Genomic DNA, 22,379 nt, shown 5'->3' on the forward strand with positions numbered 1-22,379 from the left:
AAAAAAAAAAAAAAAAAAACAAAAAAAAAAGAGAGAGAAACTGTAGGATAAGAATTATAATGAGTCAAACATGGACACCTGAGAATCAGGTAGGCTAAAAACCAACAAAAGAACAACAGATGACACTATGAAGTAGACAGTATAAATCCGCAGCTTCAGTCAGCTGAATTTATGCTTTTGCTTTCTGCCTTGTGTGTTCACTAAATAATTAGAGCAAAAAACCATAGGCAGCATTCATTCAAGCCTGTTAACTGAAATTGTCAGCTATTCATGAAGACAAAGGCCATTTATAGACTTCAGGACAGGAAATCTTCATGTCTCATGCAGAATTGTTTATTTTCTTTCTTTTTCTTTTTTTGGGACCTTGCACTTGAAAGGCAGGCAGCAGAACCACTGAGCTAAATCCCTGGCCCTGGTAGAATCGTTTATTTTTATGGTCAGATGTTTTGCTTTTGCATATGTATCAGAGATAAGTTTGCATATTATTATCATAATACAGTTATTTAATTTATGTTATAAATGTACACTAAACTATAATTATGACTATTTTCATGATTGGCATGTTCACTTTTGCCCTGCTTTATATCTACTACAGTTCTCAATAATTTTTATCATTTTACACAATGGAAAACAATGTGAGAAATGAATAAACAACTCACTGAAAATACTTTTTATTGTTTTTATTCTTAGAAAAGTACAGTAAATGTTGAATGGATAATTATGGGAGAAGAAAACAGGAGAAGGTAATGCAAGACCTGGCCTACTACGGACCTTTGAGATTCAGCTTCTTGTAAACCTCTGTCCATCAGCTAAGTGTCCCCTCTAGGCAAAAATGTCTTTGGGTCCTTGAGATAAGAGAGCAAGAACTATGTTAAATGAGAACTCACCTGTGACCCTGTAAGATCTTGCAGACCTGGGCAAATTTTCACTAGGGTTCATTTCCTAATGATCAATTACATTTTTCTTCTACAACCAGAACAAGTATAGAGCTAGTTTAATAATTACATTAGAAGAAAAGTTGTTAACTTTCATTATCAGTGCGGTAGGAAAAATACTCAGGTTATTAATGTTTTTATTGGGTTGCTTATGTTTAGCAATATTTCTCTGCAAAAAAGAACTGGAGTGCTTTGGAGGAATATCTATTTTAAAAACTGGTTGTTTCTAACTCAACTGCAAATAGAACCTTGACAGTGACTTACCTATTATGTGAACAGGGAATTTCTACTCCCAATTCTGCCACTAACAAGCTAGGTGATTCTGGGCAGATGACATATACAATCAGAATTAAGGTTTCTTACCTTTGCAATGAATCAAACACTGATGACTCACCTCTGATTCTGTACAGTCAGGACAGACTGATTAACAAATTAAGTTCAGAGGGCACATGGTACATGAATGAGGACAGCTCAGAATTGGGAAAAAAGTGAGATCAGGTTGAGGGCAGAGCATGTTTACCAAAGGCTAGATATGAAATTGATTTAGCTGTGCCTGAGGATCTCTCCCTGAGGTTGTCCATATCAACACTCTAAGGAATGACTATTCCATGCTGACTCCCTTTTCCCCCCAAGTCCCCACTCAGCAGTTACCCTTTTCTGACCAGACCTTTCACTCTCATGAAGAGGGCTTCTGAATGCAATGACATCAGCAGAATATCACTCATTCTGAGGAGGATGAAGAATTATCTCAGGCTATGTCCTTTCTAGCAACTTCTTGCCTTTAATCTGTGGTGCTGAGATGTTTCAGATCTAAGGAGTGATCTTCAGCATGAGATTCCTGTTCTGGGCCCCTCTTTACTTCAGAAGAACAGTTTTTCTTTCAAAGCTGGAAATTGAGCTTAAAGGACAAAATCAGTTTATCTTAGAACTTCATTCAGGCCTCCAACCTCAGAGAACTCACTTGTCTACTGTATATGAAAGAACTGTTACTATCACTTGTTTGTGGGCATTCTGTTTTATGATTAGACAAAACCATTAATGAAAAGCATGAGTTGCCTTTTGATTGTGCATGGTATATATAAGGGAGATGTGCCTGAGATCATTTTATCACTGAGCTCTGTTACTGAAGAGATTTAACTGTTAGCACTGTTTTGTGATTTCTGGTGGAGACTAGAAGAAAAACACTGAGATCAAGTCTTATTTTTGGGCTGGGGATTTAGCTCAGTGGCGCTGTTGCCTTCATTATCTTATTTTCTTTCAAAATTTTTTTATTAGTACATGCTTATAGTACATGATGATTACATTCATTTTGGGGAGTTGGTACATGTACATAATACATCTTAATTCTTTTTATATCCTCTCTTTCCCCAGTCCTTTCCACTTTGGGTGCCTTTTTAGTTTTCTTTCCTATTGCTGTCTACATCCTCAAATCCTGTTTTGATTGTAATCTTTCAGTCTCTAACTCTGGGTTTTTAATATATGCTTTTTATTACATTGAGGTAGTTTCCTATTTTTCTGTGTTGATTTATCATGTGTTGTGCATTATTATAAAAGTGTTTACTTCTGTGAAATGCTTTTTCTTCGAGATTGTGTGAGTGTGTGTGTGTGTGTGTGTTTTAACCTTAAATCTGTTGTTAACCTGCTATTTTAATCTGGTATTTTGCATTCATTTTCTTATGTTGCAGCACCCTTGTGTTTCAGGAATAAATATTCCTAGTTGGGCATGCTATCATTCTTTTTTTTTTCGCCTTGCGATACTGGGGATTTAACCCAGGACCTTCACACTGAGCTACATCCCAACTTTTTTTTCTTTAATCTTGAAACAGGATCTCACTAACTCACTAAGTTGCCAAGCTAGGGTTGAGCTTCTAATCCTTCTGCCTTAGCTTCTCAAGAGTCTTGGGTTTACAGGCATGTACCATCGTGCCTGGCTTTAGTATTTTTTTTTTTTTTTTGGTACCGGGGTTCGAACTCAGGTCCTTGGCAGGCAGGCAGCAGAACCACTGAGCTTAATCTCTAGCCCTGGCTTTAATATTTCTTGAAGAGTAGTTCTAGGGACAATACTCCCTTGGCTTTTATTTATCCAACAATATCTTAACTTCTCTCTCAAAAGTTGGATAATTTTTCTGAATATAGAATTGTTTTTATCTTTTGTTGCTTTGCTTTTCTTTTGGTACCAGGGATGGAACTTGGGATGCAAGGCAGGTGGCGGAACCACTGAGCTAAATCCCAGGTCAGATCTTTTACCACTTTGAATATATCAACCTACTGCCTTCTAACCTCCAAGGTTTCTCTCTCTCTCCTCTCTCTCTCTCTCTCACACACACACACACACACACACAAAACCTGTTGATAACAAACCCTTTCATATCATGAGTTACTTTTTTTTTTTTTGGTTTTGTTTTGTTCTTGTAGTTTTATGGTGCTAGGGATCAAACTCGGGATCTTGTATGTGCTAGGCAATTGCTCTTCCAGTGAGTTACAACGGCTTTTAAGGTTCTCTTTCTGGTGCTGGCCTTTGATATTTCAAAAATAAGTGTTGTATGCCTGTTTTTTATTTTATCTTACTTGGATTTTATTGAGTTTCCTCCATGTTCATATTATTTCATCAAATGGGAAACTTAGTCATTATTTCTCTCAACCTTCCTTTTTGTCACTCCCAACAATGCATATATTGGTTCATTTAACCATGTCCTAAAGTCTCACAATGAGGCAGAAATTCAGAAATACAAGTCTCTGCTCCAAGAATCTGCCTCGCCCTGTGACTCTCCTCCTGACCCCCCCAGGAATGTGACCCTGTGTCCTTCCCAACTGATAGAAGAGATGGTCTATGCAATCCATCTCCGACATCGTCTTTGAGGAGATAGCACCCTGTCCTGTGACTGATATAATTCATAAAGGCTGTGAATTAGTTTTATTACATCCTGGCATTCTGGGAACATAGGGCAGTTTCTCTTCAAAGCTAAGAAAGTGACTTGGGACTGCCTTTGTTTTTTGTTTCTGTAACTTGCTTGTGACACACTGTATATAAAGGACCTCTTGGCTTTGTGTTTTTGCTCAGCATTCTTGGACAGTCTACCAAGCCAGTGTATATACCATATATAAAATCCTCCTGACTCCCATTTGGTTTCTGTCTCTTGGAATTCTACAATAGGTCTTGTTTACTTTTCTGTTCCTCAGAGTAGATCAAGTCCTATTTCCAAGTTTATTGATTCTTATGCCTACTCAAATATACTTTTTGAATTCCACTGTATTTACTGTACTTTTCAGCTTCAGAATGTTTCTATATGCTGCTTTTGTTGTCTTCTTGAATTTGTTCACATCATCTTTCAGCTCTTTGAGCATCTTTAAGACAGTGTTTGAGTATTTGCCTATTAATTCCATCATCTGGTCTGTTTCTATTGATTTACATTTTCTTCTTTTACAGAGGCCAGACTTTCCTGTTTCTTTATATACCTTGATTTTGTTGTTGAAAACTGAATGTGAGTTTTATAAATGTGGTATCTCTGAAGTTTTCTCAGGATTTGCTTGATTTTACATTCTTGTCTTTTATTCTTATTTTTTATATCATTGTAGGGTTTCTGTGCCAAAGTCAGTCTGAGATGTAAATATAGGTCTTCTGGGGTCATTTCTTAGCCTGTGCCTTTCCCTGAGCATATGTACTGGCTTTCTGAACTTCCTTAGTAGGGTGGGTTCTAACAATTTGCAGCTTCTGTTCCTGAAAGTAAGCTTAGGGATAACTCTTGTAAATGGGTAACAACCTTATTCCCCATTTGTAGATGAAAACATCAAACCCAGAGAAATGAGTATCCTAAAGTATGGACTCCAGATACGGAAAGGATATTATATGTCACTTCTCACCTGCTCAGGTACCTGAAAGGATTGTGCTCTTAAAAAGTGGTGCATGAATAGGGATGTAGCTCCATGATCAAGAATTTTCCAGCATATTTAAGGCCCTAGAAAGAAGCATAAGTACTAAAAGGAGGACTGGCTGGGAAATGGAGGTGGTGTCTGAGAAGGTAGAGGCAGTGAGCTGGCACATCCTGTACAGCACCCAGGCACTGAGTGGTAGGTGAAAATGCAGAGGAAACACAGGGTTAGATTAGGCATGTCTTCTCAGAAAGAGTTTGGGAGAAGTATAGCACCAACACCCTGCAGTCTCCAATTGGGGAAATAAGCAGGGGTGGTATCTGAAGGCATCAGTGGTATGCATGGAGTGAACCCTCCCACAAGTATAGGCTGGGTGTGAAGTGCTGTGGCACATGAGACAAAGGAAAGACAAGTTCAAACAGCATCTTGGGAGTTTATCGGAAAACAATTTTTAGACATTGAAAGTGATTAGTCAGAAAGCACAAACCTATGACCTGCAGTTCTCATCCTAGTGTCACACACCAGTGAGCTGGGGGATGACCCATTCATTAGTTGTGAAACTAATCTAAGAACACAGTACAACACAAAAGCAAGTATCAAAAATACATTAGGTTATTAGGACTAAGTGTTATCTCATGAAACAAAAAACTGTAAAACTGCTGGGGAAAGAAGCTTCTGTACCTCTCACATACTCCCTGTCCCTATCTCCTCATGTTCTTCCTCGAGATGCCTCCTTGGCTCCTCTCTTAAGGTAGCCTTCTCAGGGAAATATTTCTTCCCTATCTAAAACCGAGCCATTCCTCTGCCAATTTCTCCTATTCTTTATAGCACCAAACACCATCATGTCCTTTGTAAATGTACTTTATTTTGTGTTGGTCGAGGACTGAATAAATTGTAGTGCAAGGAAGCTGGGTGTCATGACATTTGCCTGTAATCCTAGCACTCAAAAGGATAAAGCAGGAGAACCAAAAGTTCATGGCCAACCTGGGATATAGTGAGTTCAAGGCTGGCCTAGATTACATATTGAGTTCCAACACACACACAACACACACTCAAACTCACACACACCACACATGCATGCATGCACGCATACACACACAGTGCAATTTTTTGATATGACTCCTGACATGGTAATTTCCCAGTAAGAATACTTGAGGGTAGATTCTTCTTGCTTTAGTGGGGAACAAATGACTACTCCTGTATTCACGCCAATGCAGGCCAGGAAGAGAATCCTCTTGGGTAAATGTCTACTTTGTGATTAGGACAGGTTCTCTTACTAGCAAATGCTGAAAGCTGATTCAAGGTGAATTGTAATAACCACAACTTGTCTGAATACATGGTCATAATGCCACATCAAATCAACAAGGTGCCCTGATTAGATACTCAGCTATTTACTTGGAAGAAGGCAAAGCTGCTCATAAACAAGGAACTTCACGAAGAGATATTTGAATAATGCAATTTAAATGCTTGCTTCACTTATCTCCCTAAAGACAGTGTACTTGGTACAGAGCTTGGATCCACAGGGAATTAATTTATGCCACTATGGAAGTATGACAACAGAGATAGTTTTCCGCTAATGTAATACCTTTATTTCTCATATTGAGCCTTTTACAGAGGAATTTATAGAAATTAAAAACACCATGCTACGTACTTTACATTTTTTTCCACCCAGACTCTCCTTCCACCCTTCTCTGTGCCCACCTGGGCTCACATGAAATGCATCTGCTTAGATTCTTCAGAGGAGGTATTAACAATTTGGTGGACAGTTCTGGTAGTGATAAAATCTTGATGACAGCAGCTCTCACAGGGTTCTGTTTCCATCTTTGTCCTGAGGACTCAGAACTGAAATGCCTTCCTGCAGACACTATACTCTAGGTGTTTCAATATTTGTTTCTGGCCCATCCCATGGTAGTAAGTGTGCCAGTAAAATCTTTTTAGTTGTTTTATTTTTTTTCCTACTGTATAGGCCCCATACAAACAATCCCTGTATTAACTTGTGAAAATAAATAGTTTTCCCTGACAATCACTGTATAGAACATTAACACTTAGAAAGTGTTCCTCTGGATCAACTGAATGCCTTCAGCTCTAAGTATCAGAAAGTCCAAAGAAAAAGTAAGAGAGAGTTATTATTATGGGTAATGCAAGATCCCAGAAGAGAGCTGGTGGAATTGAGCAGCTCAGTGACATCATGCCAGGGCCAACTTCTCCCACCTTGTGCACTGTCCTCTTCAGGGTAGTGTTCAACAGGGCCACAAACTATCAGCCATATCACATGTAGACATGAGAAAGTCCAGTGAAGAGAACTCTTCTCATGTCTTTCAGATCTCCTATCATTACTTTATAACTGAAATCTTCCCCAGAAGTACTGCAGAGTATCTATCCCAAGACAACTCATTGCTTACATGTTCACCCTGGATCTACCCCCACATCATCTAGGGGAAGATGGACAAACAGATAAAACAGCTCAGCAAGGAAGCAGCACCATGAGCAGTGCCTCTTGGAACCCTTACCAATGTGTAAGGGAACACAGGAACAGTGGATAAGGGAGGAAGAGACACAAGATAACACTATTTTACAAGTACAAGCACAGATTTCCTGAGATACACAGAACTAGGGTTACAGAAATCATGCCTGAAATGAGCCACTGTGAGATGCCAAGAAAATGAAAGGGGCATCTTATTACATACCACAAAATTTCATTTATAGAGTCCAGTATTATTGTTTATAACTGATGTTAACCTTTGCATAATTGTGTAAGTATCATTCTTATTAACTATTTGTATGACTGACTCAGAGAGACATGAAAAAACTTAGAAAAATACTGTTGAACTTCTTCACCAAAGGGGAAGTTTGGTAATACCGGCCATATTCAGATATGCCAGGAAACAGCCAAAAGTAAGTAACACGGTTCTTTGTTTAAAAAAAAAAAAAAAAAAATTCCCTGGGGGCTTGGCTCAGGGGTTCCGCAGACTGCCTTACAAGGCCAAGGGCCAAAGTTTAATCCCTGATCCCAAAAAAAAAAAAAAAAAAATTCCCTGGGGGCTTGGCTCAGGGGTTCCGCAGACTGCCTTACAAGGCCAAGGGCCAAAGTTTAATCCCTGATCCCAAAAAAAAAAAAAAAAAAAAAAAAAAAAAAAAAAAAAAATCACTTAAAACATATACTGGCCTCCTGAGTTAGATCCCTGGTACAAAACAAACAAACAAACAAAACAAACAAAAAACCCCAAACATATATTGGCCAACCTATATAGAGACTCTGGTAGTATTTAGAATTGCACTGATTGAGAGGTAGTTAAAAACCTCACAAGAACATCTTTTGGCTTCTTTACTGAAGAGGCAGTTCAGTAATAATGGCCATAGTCATTTTTTTCCCCAGGAAATAAAAAAAGGAGTAGGTGCTTTGTACTTGAAATATGCCAAGTATCTTTTCATATATACAAATAGGTAGACTTGTCAATATGTGATAACAGTTAAGTAAAGAAACATCTTGAAATATAGTTTGCAGTTTCCATAGTATATTCCGATTAAGGTGAAGCTACCAGCATATGGTGTTGGGAAGATACATGCAGCAGCACATGATCATAGAGTATTCTCACCATACAAGTACCCTAATATAAGTAATTTAAACCACAAAGATAACAGTGAAATTTAGCAAAACTATTAGGAAGTGGAGAGTATTAACTTTTGAAATGTAACTGTAAATTTATACATTTTAAAATAATGACCATGTTTAAAAATTGGCTCATAATAGTCCTGAAAATTTAACAATCAGCAGTATTTGTCACTATGAGATGACATGAAGATATCACTGTATGTGTAGGTATGTATAAACAAATATATTTACATATATAGACACATTCACATATATGTATACACACATATAATCCTAAGAACAAAGACACTGGTGGGATTTAAGTGCAAAATATTTATACCATAAGTTACTAAACTAAGCATTCATGGGCTCCAGCATACCAATCAAATTTCTGTTACATTAGCATACTCACATGAGGCCTACAAACAACAGGGATTCTTCACATATATGTTTAATGTTACTGTCATTCACTTGTTTTAAGCTTCAGATTCCAGCGAATATGGATAAAATAAATATTGCCATATATATATATATATATATAGCCATATATATATATATTGCCATATATATAATACAGTTTTTGTATCACATCTGGCAGATGACATAACAAATTTTAAAAGATTTTTTTACAATATTACTTAAATGAATAGACGAGTACAAATTTTCCAATGAAAAGTTACTGTTCTTGAAAGCTTTCACATTTAAATGAGATGTCACTTTCTAATACTTTGTGGCATTCTTTGGCTTTTGCTCTCATTTTTAAAACTGTACAGTAAATCTGACAGATGTTTGAAAGCTTCTGAACACTCAGGATATTGGAAGAGCTTTCACCCTTGTGTGAATTCTCTGATGCTTAGTAAGTACTGACCTCTGACTAAAGGTCTTCCCACATGCATTACATTCATAGGGCTTCTCCCCTGTGTGAGTTCTTTGATGTTTAGTAAGAGCTGATTTTTCACAGAAGGTCTTCCCACATTCATTACATTTATAGGGTTTCTCCCCTGTGTGAGTTCTTTGATGTACAATGAGGTTTGACTTCACACAAAAGGACTTCCCACATTCATTACATATAAAGGGTTTCTCTCCTGTGTGTGTCCTCTGATGGACAGTCAGGGCTGATCTATGGCAGAAGGATTTCCCACATGCACTACACTCATAGGGTTTTTCTCCCGTGTGTGTCCTCTGGTGTTCAGTGAGGTTTGACTTCACACAGAATGTTTTTCCACACTGCTTGCAGGCATACGGTTTCTCTCCTGTATGTGTTCGTTGATGGTTGGTAAGGTGTGGTTTCTGGCAGAAGGCTTTCCCACATTCAGAGCATTCATAGGGCTTCTCTCCTGTGTGTGTTCTCTGATGCTGGGTGAGGTTTGACTTCTCCCAGAAAGTTTTGCCACATTCACCACACTCAAAAGTTTTTTCTCCTGAGTGACCTCTCCGAGATTGGGTTAAATGTGACTTCTTGCTGAAATTATTCCCATTTTCATGGTACTCATAAGGTTTTTCCCCTGAGTGTACTATCTGATGTTTAAAGAGGATTGACTTTTCCCACATTTTGTCATTCACTTTATATTCTTGGGAAATCTTCCTTGTGTAAGCTCCCTGATGGGTAATGAAAGTTGAATTGTCACAGATTTCCCCATATTCATTATATTCGTAAGGACTGACCTCTGTAATAGCCCTCTGATGTTCAAATTGTAAGTCCATATAAAAGACTTTCCCACAGATACTGCATTCATGTGGCTCCATATCCAAACAAGTTCTCTGTGATATATCAAGCTTTAAACTGTTGAACACTCTTCCACATCTGGTGTATCTACAGAGTGGCTCTCCTATTTGGGACTTCTGATTTGTAAAAAAGGTTGTTTGCTCAAGAAATTCTGGTCTGTTTTCATCATATTCAAAAGGTTCATCAAAAATTGGTTGAGTGAAATCCTGATGACTAAGGACATTCCTTTTTTGATTGTATCTATAAGACTTCTCTCCAATAGGAATTTTTTCATGCCTAATATCAAAGAGTAATTTCTCACATATATTAAACTTATCAGGCTTCTTTTTGGAATAGTTTTTTTTATTAATAATTAAGCCTGAAATATTTTTCAAACTCATTTCACATGAGTCACATATTTTGAAGGGAAAATTTCTTGAAGAAATTGTGTTTGTGTCCAGACTGAAAATTTTCCGAACTCTGTTACCACTTTCCACACTTACTGTTTTGTTGCTGGTGAATATGAGCTGCCAAAAATGTTCGCCTTGATTTTCCTGGCTGCTCTCTAAAAGGTCATCAGCTTTCCATTTCCTTTCTAGAAATGAGCAAAATAACCATATCTTATGAATATTAATGATTTCTGGTGAACTCTGACTTTATATAAATATCCTTTACCATTGTCAATTCCTTTGTCAGACTAGGTTTCCTGGAGTGAATTGAACCTATTTCTTTTTCCTTTCAGTTTGAATGGAAAACACAAACATACTGCTGTGGAAGTAGGGAGCTGAAGCTGGCAATGATACTCAAGAGTACATAAATATAATCTTCAAAATTGGATATGAAAAAAGATAAACCAAGGCTGGGTGTGGTGGCGCATGCCTAAAATCCCAGCACTTGGGAGGCTCAGGCAGGAGGATCACTGTGAATTCGAAACCAGCCCAGGCTACATAGTGAGTTCTGCAACCCACTTTCCAGGTCCCCTCCTGTCTCTCTCAGGCAGGAACTGTCTATCCCTCAATAAGTATTTCCTACTCCTAAAAAAAAAAAAAAAAAAAAAAAAAAAAAAACAAAAAAAAGATAAACTAAATGCACAGCACAGACAATTGAATGACTGATTAAGAAATAGGGAAACATGGTGAAACCAAAAGAGACAAAGGGAAAGTGAAGACAAGCAGCTCAAGGGTTTCAAAGAATGATCTCTGGTGAAGACAGAATAGAGTTTAGTCTTGATCCTTTAGACATAGGACATGGGGGCAGACTCCCACCCTAACATGCATGTTTTCTATTTTATACATCCAAACCAAATTAAATTCTGTAAACACCAATTTCTCCAGGTTCAAAAGAATACTCTGATAGCTGAAGATCTAAATCAATTTTACTGCCAAAGATGATTTTATAAAATGCTGTAGAAAGCACGCTGAAGGAGGTAAAATGAACTCAGACAGACATGGTGGACAGGGATGAAGTTTGGAGCTGTTCCAAGAATAGGAAATTCACAGAGAGTTAGATGAGTTGTTTTTAAATAAAGTGTTAGAAAAATGAAACAAAAGAAGAATTCAGTTTGGCAGAGGAAAAGTATGGTTTATACCTTTATTTGCTTCCAGCCTGATTGTTATAGCAGGACTCTCACTACTATGCATGTCTACTCCTATACCTACATATTTTAAGTTTGCTTATTTCTAGGTCTTTATTTTATAACTAGGTTTTATGTTTTAAAATCTAGTCTCATCTGTGGCTTTTATTTACATTTGGGACCTGTAAAAACCATTTTTCTGTAGGTACTCAGACCTTCAATACACTTTATCACAAAAATTCTTGCCTATCCTTCACTGTTGCTATCCTGCAGCAACGTTAATCACATCTGCTAGGTGTTGTGGCACAAATCTATAATTCTAGCTACCGGTGAGGCTGAAGCATGAGGACTCCAAGTTTGAGGCCAGCCCAGCAATTTAGCAAGATCCTGCCTCAAAACAAAAACAGAGTAGGGATGTAGCTCAGTGGCAGAGTTAAGTATGAAGCCCAGGGTTCAGTATACACACACACACACAGACACACACACACACACAAACTATGCAGGGGCTTCAAAGACCAAAAGATAGAAGTTGTCATCCTGGCAAAAACAAACTGAAACAAATAAACAAAAAATACTTTATACCAAGTGATTCACATTAAAGTGGTCAATATTTCATAAATCCATTACAAATATCTATATACAGCTAGTTATCAAACTCTTCTAAATTTCTCATTAAGAACACACCTTTCTGAGTTTGAGCCCTAGTACCAACAAAAACAAAAACAAAAACAAAACAATAACAAAAAAAATCCACACCAAAAAAACCCAAACCATAAAACCATTTTAGGATGATGAACGTATCTATAACCCCCACCCCCCAAAATCCACACCTTTTTCACTCAACTAGAAGCATTCTAGTCTTGGGTTTTCCTGAGAACTTGGACCACCTTCAGTGAAATGCTACTTTCTTTAATTAAAAAACAAAAACAATAATAATAATAATAAAAGAATAAAAGCCAAGAATATAATACATCCTATCATTTTAAGACTCCATGTGTTCTGTCCTTTAGCAGTTACTGTCCATGTAACTACTCTAACATAAAACAAAGCCCTTGGTCAATGCCAAGCCTCTACGTGACCATAGTCTAGATTGTTGAACATATGACTAGTCTTATTTCCCTTGCTTCTTCAGAGGTGAAAATACAGTAGTGATTCTTAAAAAGCAACGTGTAATAGATTATTTCCAACCTCTACCTAATGAGTTATAGTTTCAGGGCAAAATATGGGAATGTGCATTTAGGAAGAGTACTACAAATATTTTTGGAATGGATGAAAGGGAATTTCTCCTAATATTGACTCCACAGGCAATCAATACTCTACTAAAATGTCAGAATTAGGAAAAGTAAAAGTGGTCCTTTTTGGAAGAATGAAATCCCTATGAAGAAAGAAACTCTAAGCAACAGCCATGAATGACCATCTGAATATGGAGCCTACAGCCACCAGCGGGTTACTGTCATAAAATATAGATTATTAACAGCAAAATATCACTCTAATTTAAAACAATTAAAATAACAAGCCACTACCATGTACCACTACATAATGTGGAAATGCTTTACATATTCAGTATTAATTATCTGCAAAAAAGCAAAGTAAATAAGTTTTAGGTAACTGAAAGCATGTATAAACACAATTTAAGATACAGGATAATATGAAATGTTTATAAATTATGGAGAATAGAAAAAACAAATGTAAGAGAGAAGAGAACCACATTAAAATAATCAATGAAAGAAGACTTTCATTTCTTTTTACGGGTAACTCAGGTCAGTGAGAGATAAACTGAATGATTTAAGTAAAAACAAACAAAAATGCCAGTGATTTAGGTCAGAGGCACCATGCCTGTCTGGCAAGTTCAACGTCCTGAGTTTGATTTCTGGTATTGGAAAAAATTTAACCCACAAACAAAAAAAGAAACCAGTTAAGAATTATGAATAATCAGGAATGAAGGAACACAGATACATTTCTGCTTTTGAGCATTATCTGTGAAAAGAGAGAATATGAAGAGATGTGGGCAGTTGTGAAAGATAAATAATTAGAGTATTATGAGGCTAGTAAGAGGTGACAACAGGTTTGTATAGGGACCACAGCAGGCACTCTGACTCCTGGGAAATGGGAATGCTGGCTTCTGTGTAGATCAAGTTGCTCTTTCTCAATCTCTTCTACTACATAGATTTAACTCTTATGAAAAGTAGTATTGTGCCAGGACTACTCTCACCTACATACAACCAGACTCTACAAAAGGGTGACAAACTATGACCATAGGCAATGGCTATGACACTAAAATTGTTTTTCATGTTTTTAAAGGGAAAAGGTGGAAGAGGCAGTAGGGAGGTGGGGGAGGAAGAAGAGGAGAGAGAGGAAGAGAGGAAAAAATGAATAAGTAAACAGAGTATCAGCAGCAGCAACAAGGACCACATGTGGCTCAAGAGGCCTAACACATTTACTGTTCAGTCTTTTTTTCTTTTTGCAGTACTGCAGATTGAACCCAGAGCCTCACACCTGTAAGTGCTCTAGCACTGAGCTACATCCTCAGCCCTTTTTATCTTTTAGATAGAGTCTAAGTTGTCCAGGGTGTCCTTCAATTTGTGATCCTCTTGCTTCAGCCTTCTGAAATGCTAGGATCAAAGATGTCCCACCTCATCTGGCTACTGGGTGGCCTTTTACAAAGTCTAGCCCCATATCTTTAGCAGCCTCTGATGCTGGAGCCTTTCAAGGGATGTGTCTTATTCTTCCCTTAACCATGAACTCCATACTTAGACATATCTGACCTCCCAGCCAATACAAGACTAGATCCGAATAGTTAACTCCAACCTCTGTTGAATATTAAACCTGCCATAACTTCTATCATGACTCCTCCATAATTTTCTCTATCTCAGAAATGGCACCTAATTTATCCAACTGCTTGAGACAAATCATTGGAGTATTCTTGACTCTCTGTCCCTTATACTCTTTATGCAACAGCAAATCCTCATGGCCCGATATTCAAGCATCTGTACAAACCTCCATCTCAGAACCTCTGGCAGTCAGAGGCAATATCCCCTCCTAATTGCTATTCTTTCCTTCACCAGGTCCACCCATCACAGTACAGTTACCACAGAGAAATCACAGCGATCCTTTTAACTATAAATCAGATCTGATATTGAATCTGATCTACATTTACCCCCCCCAAAAAAAGAAAAAAAAAGAGGGTTTCCCATCATATCCCTCAATTCAAATTACTGTATCTACCATGGCCTGTGCTGCTGCTACTTCCATTACCACCTATTAGGCTCCCCCATGCCCAGTAACTTCTGGCCTCACCTGTCTCCCTAACACTGTTCAGTCTAAGAACACATCTGCCTCAATGTGCTCTCTTCCTGGGGCATACTCTCGATCTTCACACCTCACATTCAGTTTGTCAAAGGTTTGTATCTAATGTGGACCTCATCAAAAAGTGTTCTCTCACCCCACAGCTAAAGAACATTCTCTCATGTACTTACTTACCTTTCCTCATGTAAACTCTTCATAATACTTTTCATCACCCAAGAGTGTATCTGCAGGTATATATGTGCACATATACATAAATACATACATATATGCCTGTGTTTGTGGATCAATGTTATATACATTCTGTGGTATAAGAGACACTGCTCTGTTCATTACCTAAAATATATCTGGGCCACCATGATATTCATCATCATATATTTGTTAAATGGATTTATGAAGAAGTGCACAAATAATATGCCAGGTAACAAAAGATATTCTAAGAAAATAGAGAGGTGAACAATTTTAAAAGATAAAGTAAATCTAAGGAAAAATAATCTAAGATAAAGCCAACTAACTTTAGATTAAAGGTACAAGTCATTCTAAAGTATTAAAGAAAAGCATTTATGAGTGACAGTGACTAAGGTAATAGGACAGTCAAGCATAGTGGCACATGCCTGTAATCCTAGCACTCTTGGAGGCTGAAGCAGGATTACAAACCAGAGCCAGTCTGAGCAAATCTGGCAACTCAGCAAGACCCTTTCACCAAAAACAAAAACAAAAAAGAGCTGGGAAAAAAATCACTCTGGGCTTAAGGCTGTAGGTTCGACCCACAGTACCAGACATAAAAAGGTTAACAGAATGAACAACATGTAGGCCACATGTTCTTGGTCATTTCCAAACATCTCTGCTAAAAATCAAAGTTTCTGAAAAATATTCCAAAGATGACAAACCCTAAACCAATGACCTAAGATTAATTTCCTCTTGTTTTCACTGCCAGTGGTTCTACTAACCCACCTGGGTTATAGAGGCTTGGAAATCCCTTCTCCAATATCCAGGGCTCCTCCCCTTGCTCTATCTTGAAGATCACTTCTGGCTTAGCAATGCAATGCCCTGGTGAGAGAAAATAACAAGAGTTGGGTAAACAGCTCTCCCTAGCAAACATTGAAAAACTCAAGGGAAAGAAAAGTAGTTTCAAGAGCCGCTCAAAGAAGGTATCTGAATGGACCAATCCCTTAGGAGGTTAAGAACACACTCTTTATAATAGCCGCAAGGGATCAGTCATCTCAGAGCCTTGAATCTCAGGCTTTAAATCAGAAAAGTTCAGGGCATTCACTTTAGAGACCTAAAAATGCATGTGATGATTAGCCACACTGAAAAAACAATTCTTACCTACTGAGACAAGGTTACTGTAATTTTCCAGGATCACATCCCTGTACAGTATCTTCTGAGTGGGGTCCAGCAGACACCACTCTTCCTTAGTAAAGTCCACACACACGTCCTTGAATGACACTTGCTCCTGAAAGACAACATCCCTCTTCTATGTGAAGTGGTCAGAATTAGACATCGAAGAGCTTCAAAAGAACTAATGTCTCTAGAGTTTACTGGAAAATGACAAATGGGATTGTTCTTTTTGTGCTACAGTATGTAAAATAATATAAAAATCTTATACAAATTGAATTTCTACTATGGGTCTGGGTCTGTCATAGTTGCTACAAATACTACTGATACAATGAAAAGCACGGTTTGTTTGGAAGTGCTTATGGCCCGATAGGACACACTCTCATGATCATAGTAGATGAGCACTGAAGAAGCTAGAAGTGTTATCAGGTAACTTTCATGAAGAAGTAAAATTTGCAGTCATTAAGATAAATAATTGGGTTCAAATGAACATGGTATAGGCCCTGATCAAGAGAAACCCAGGACTGATTAAAGTGAACAGAGAAAAAGATGAATCTTCCCTGCTTCAAGAGATCATCCTCTGGGCTTGCTACGTATTTTTGTTTTTAAACAAAGTATTCAGCTGGGTATGGTGGTACACATCTGTAATCTCAGCATTTAGGAGGAAGAGAGCACAAGTTCAAGGACAGAGTGAACTATATAGCAATACCTTGTCTCAAAACAAAACTAAAAACATAGTATTTGCCATCCAGTAAAAATTTTCCTGGTATGACAAGCAGGAACCAAGAAAAAAGACAATAAAAGCACAGCCATGGGTGACCCAAGTACTGGAATTAACAAGAACTTGACACTGAACTGATTAATATGTTCAATAAAATAGAGGAAAATGTGACTAAAATAATGATGGAAAATGTTCACCAGGTATATGGCATTTGTGTTGTGTAGGAAGCAACTGTTGACCGACTGTTGACCTCTGAAAGGTATGCTGCAGAGTCCCTGGTGGGCATCTGCAGGTGTGATTTCAGGAAGGCACATATCTTGTCACTCGCTGCTAAGAGCAGCCTACCATACCTGCATTGTTTGTGTAAAAAGTTTGGTTATGCTGAGTATGTACTTTCCTTCAGAAAGCCTAGAATTTTGGTACACACTAGGCGCACAGTACCTCTGTGACCAGACCCCGGTAAAAATTTTGGGCAACAAGTGTCCATCAAGCTTCCCTGGTACACACTGCATGTGTGTTGTCACATCATTGCTGGAGGACTTAAGCATCTTTTGTAACATTCTACAGGGAGAAGAGTCTTAGTATCTCACTGATTTTGCTTTATATCCTTTTATACTTTTTATGTGTGACCATCTGCTGAATTGCTGTAGCGAGTCTCTGAGCCTGGGGTGATCTTAGGAACCTTGTAAGTACATAAACACACACACAAATGGGCATAGAACAGTTGCAAAATACAATATCTGAAATTAGAGCTGGATTTGAAACCAGATTAGAGAAAGAAGATGCAATCTGAAATCACATGTATATAACCAAAAAGACTGTCAAAAGAAGAATTTGTAATAGTACATGCCTGTAATGCCACCACACTGGGAAGCAGAGGCAGGAGGATCACAGGTTTGTGTAGAACCTAAGTACCTTAGTGAGACTGTTTATCTCCAAGTAAAACAGAAGAACATCAAGTGATACAGAATCTTTGGAATACCTGCGCAGTTGTATACAAAGCTAAACTAAATTGCAAGTCTTTACACACAACCCAAAATTTCACACTCTATGTATTTACTCATTTTAAAATTTGGATCTTGTGTAGTTGTGGGGGAGGATGGGGGAAGGTAAGTGGTAATACTGTACCATTTGGGCATTTTGCTTTTTACCTTCCCCAAAAGGGGATAGCCTGGCCAACTTGCTCCAGTAATGCAATAAAGACATTATAATAAAACAAAGCAAAACTTGGATTTATACTAAAACCTGCACGTGAAATTTTCCAACAGCTTAATTTATGATCAACACATAGTAATGGGGGATATAGGTCAGTGATAAGAGCACTGGTCCACTATACATAAAGCCTTTGATTCAATCCTCTAAGCCACAAAAAAAAAAAAAAAAGAAAACACACACACACACACACACACACACACACACACACACACACACGCAAAATCAACAAGCACTAGAAAGAAACAAGGTATCTTTAAAGCATTAAAGGAAAGAAAAAAAAAAGAGTCCAATCCAGAATTCTGTATTTAGTGAAAATATCCTTCCAAAAAGAAGATACATCTTCAAACAAAAAACTGCTGAGAAAAATTTTCACCATAAGACCAACACAAGAAACAGTAAATGAGTTCTTTGTGCTGAAGGCAAATGGTCAAAGAGGAAGCATGGAACAGCTAGAAGGCAGGGCAAACAGGAAAGGACAACACCCAAGCAATTACAAAGCCTATGGACTGTCTAAAGCCTTATTATTCAAGATTTCTCTTATGGTTTGAAATACAGAAAAAGCAAAAATGGCAATAGCACACAGGTAAAGGAGTGTGTGGAATGTTACAATAATTTAACTGTGAAGTTCTTAGATACCAAGGTAAACTCTAAATGAATTAGAGATTTAAATATAAAATGCATAAGGGATATTCATAAGCAGATAATTTATCATCATGAAGTAAGGACTTTCTAACTACGCCTCCAAATGCTATAAAGTTGAACCACATATTTTGTGGGAGAATCTGTGGAGAAACAAACACTCTCATGCACTGCCAATAAATCTACTAAAACCCACCAACTTCTGCAAATTCATCTGATAAACCTATCTGTTACATTCATGAATGTAGAGAACACGAATAATCTGATGTGCATGTGTGTGTACAAGGTTGTTCATTCTAACAAGGTTTGCAACCACCAAAAGGTTGGACACAGTATAACTCAGATAAGAATATGAATTACCATGCAATTTTAACAAAGAAAAGATCCATGTTGTCACAGAAACTTCTGGGACATGCTATTAACAGAAAATAATGCATAGGATTCCTTTCTCAACAAGTGGTCCCCTGAGCAGATCTGACTTCATCTGGGAGCTTATTAGCCTCAGAGTTCAGGGCTCAAACTACACTAAATCAGAATCTGCATGGTAACACAATGCTAGGGATGCACAGATGCATCTAAGTTTAAGAAGCACTAAGGACAATCAATGGATCCCCTCTTAAAGGGAGGGGACATGTAAGCATATATACCCATAGAGCTGGGGATTTAGCTCAGTGGTTCTGGCGCCTGCCTTGCAAGTGCAAGGTCCCGAGTTCAATCCCAGGTACAAAACCAGAAAAACTCACAGACCCATGTTTAAACTAGAGACACTGGAAGGACAGATAAGCAACAATTAAAAGCTGGGTATTTGGAGTGATCATACACTCTACTTTTTCTGGGGCTGTCCCAAAATATGCCCATTGTCCCAGAATAGTAACTCTAAGAATACCTTTCATGTTCAGTGAAAATATCTCTGGAGGATTAATAGTAGCCTATCCAGAAGGAGAAGCAGGAACAGAGTGCAAATTTTTGCATCTTTTGTGTTACTTTTTCCACTCTCATTTGTAGAGGTTTTAAAAAATATAATCATTTGCCTTCTTAAACATGTTAGTACAGTATATTAATAATTCAAGAAAGTTTTATTATTTAAAAAACACATGAAATCTGTCAGTTAAGCAGAAGTACAATGAATTAAGAATGGAAATCCAGATATAAACATGGAACAAAAGAAAAAGTTGTCCTATGAACACTGGACAGGAAGTCCGTTAGGAACATACCTCAGAATCCTGTTACACATATTTTCAAAACAAAGACCATGCTCAGTACTATCAAATGCCACTGAATGACGGGAGTACAGTTAAAAAAAAAATTCAATGGCTCTGATCATGATTCAGTGGCCTTTTCTATAACTGATTCAGGTGAGTGGAGGTGATACAATAAGGCTGTATCTATCAGATGGAAATGTAAAAACATAAGTCAGAACTGCCTGCTATTCTAAGCGAAAACAAGTTGAGACATTTAAGAGTGTCTTGAAGACTTATAGTCCCTCCATTCCTCCACATCTTCCAGGTCTTATTCTTGGGTCAAGTGGGACTATCAGAGCACAGTCTACTTAAACCTTAAGGCTCCATCACTTCTGGCACTGTGTTTCTACCTAGAAATGACTATACAAGATATTACATGTATTTCAGGGCTATTAGGAAGATCAGAGAAATTTTACAATAACCTAGATAACCCTGTAAAATAAAAAACCCTGCATCTAACTTACCAAATACTTGCAAACTTGCTTTGTTTTGTATTGGTTTCACATCTCTTTTATTGGTGCATACTGACTATACAGATTAATGGGTTTCATTTTGGCAAATTTCTATAGGCACATAACATACTTTGATCATTTTCACCCCTGCCCTCCACCTATGTAACTCCCTTGGCCTGCAGCCCCCCTAGTTTCACATTTTTGGGTTTCAATAAATGTTTTTTGGTACTGGGGATTGAACTTGGGTCCTTGTGCTTGCTAGGCAAATGCTGGAACCACTGAGCTATATCCCAGGCCCTCAATGCATATATTTTGTTCATATCCATTTCTCCTTTTACCTGCCCTTACGTTCCCCTCCCCTTCCTTGATTCCCTTCCTTTTGTCTAATAATAGTTACCCTTCTAATTTTATCTTTTTTTTTGGAGGCAGTCTCTCACTATGTAACTCAGGTTGGCCTCCAACTCTCGGTGATCCTCCTGTCTCAGCCTTCCAAATGCTAGGATTATAGTTATGTGCCACCATGCCTGTTTCAGCTTCCAGTATTAGCGAGACTGTTCGATATTTGCCTTTTTGAGATTGGCTTATTTTGCACACGATGCTCTCCAGATCTATGTATTTTCCTGTAAATGACAAAATTTTGTTCCTAATGGCTTCTGTATAGATACTTTGCTTTGTCATCTGCTGCTGAGCACATAGACTAGTTGATGTAAATGTTTGTCTATTTTTTCTTCCCACTTAAAAAAAGTACCAATCCTTATAAAGTGGAAGTAAACAACTTACCTGTGATTTGCTCATTTTCCGCTCTTAGTGGAGGAAGGAGAGCTGAGAGAGAAGGAAGGATGGATGTCAGGACAGACGTGGCCTGCCTGAATTTAGATATACTTTTCACTGAGTGAATGTAAATATTTGTTGCTTATCGATTTATTATTAGCAATTTAGGATCTGTGACACAGAAAAATTAAAAACGTAAAAAGATGAGTTTAACAAGTAACAGTATTCCACAGAAGAAAATAGTGTGGATTTGTCAAAACTGCTGTTGTAATAAGAAAAACAAAAACTCAGGCCATATTACCTATGTGGTAACACCATTAATCCCTTGAGGCCGAATACTCCAAGAAACCTCTATAAAAAGGGTCAGCAGTGTGTAAGACAAGATAAACTTTATTAAATATTTGTCCGAGCTTGCTTGCAGTTTCTCAAATGGCTTTTAATCAGGCTAACTTTGATCAGGTCTCCTAATCTGCGTGATGTAAACCAGGCACCTCCTAAAGATTTGTGTCCGAGCTTGCTTGCAGTTTCTCAAATGGCTTTTAATCAGGCTAACTTTGATCAGGTCTCCCAATCTGCGTGATGTAAACCAGGCACCTCCTAAAGATTTGGGGGGGGTACCGGGGGTAGAACTCGGGACCTTGCGCTTGCGAGGCAGCTGGCGGAACCACCGAGCTAAATTCCTGGCCCTCAAGATTGTTTTTTTAGTCTAGGCGAGGAGCCGCCCACGGAGGCATAAGGGCCCCCGCGCGCGCTGACTCCGGGGGTACTGGGACGCTCCCCCGGGTCTAGCTCACCTCGCTCCTCGCGGGCTTCGAAGAGGTGTCCCCGCGGGGCCCGCGCCAGGCGGACGCTTAGGCCTGCTTTCGATCAGCCCCGAGCGTCGCGCACGAGAGAGACGAAGCCGCCGCAACCGAGGGAGCGAGAAACTAGCAGGACAGCCCGGGGCGGCGAGAGCGCCAGAAGGCCGCATGGTACGGGGTTACCGAGGCTCCGCCAGGCCGCGGGCTCTGGACATCCCATTCAC

The 22,379-nt window shown here is 38.4% G+C and overlaps 1 protein-coding gene across 2 annotated transcripts; it reads right to left on the bottom strand.

Annotated features, from left to right (window-relative positions):
* Nucleotides 1–1,730: 1,730 nt before the first annotated feature.
* On the bottom strand, nucleotides 1,731–22,373 carry LOC104863007 (zinc finger protein 248). Of its 2 annotated transcripts, XM_019207629.2 has the most exons (6): nucleotides 22,150–22,373; nucleotides 21,365–21,406; nucleotides 16,308–16,434; nucleotides 15,933–16,028; nucleotides 10,606–10,697; nucleotides 1,731–1,833 (listed from the first exon to the last, which is right to left on the bottom strand). In XM_019207629.2, the coding sequence occupies exons 2-6, from the start codon at nucleotides 21,377–21,379 to the stop codon at nucleotides 1,816–1,818; spliced, it is 348 nt and encodes a 115-aa protein (XP_019063174.1). In that variant the 5' UTR covers nucleotides 21,380–21,406; nucleotides 22,150–22,373; the 3' UTR covers nucleotides 1,731–1,815. The 2 variants fall into 2 exon arrangements, with proteins under 2 accessions (XP_019063174.1, XP_010623558.1); XM_010625256.3 differs by lacking the exon at nucleotides 1,731–1,833 and having other exon boundaries at nucleotides 9,037–10,697.
* Between the last annotated feature and the right edge of the window lie 6 nt (nucleotides 22,374–22,379).

The sequence above is a fragment of the Fukomys damarensis genome, unplaced genomic scaffold (assembly GCF_012274545.1).
Source record: "Fukomys damarensis isolate Sample0158 unplaced genomic scaffold, DMR_v1.0_HiC HiC_scaffold_1, whole genome shotgun sequence".
NCBI lineage: Eukaryota > Metazoa > Chordata > Mammalia > Rodentia > Bathyergidae > Fukomys > Fukomys damarensis.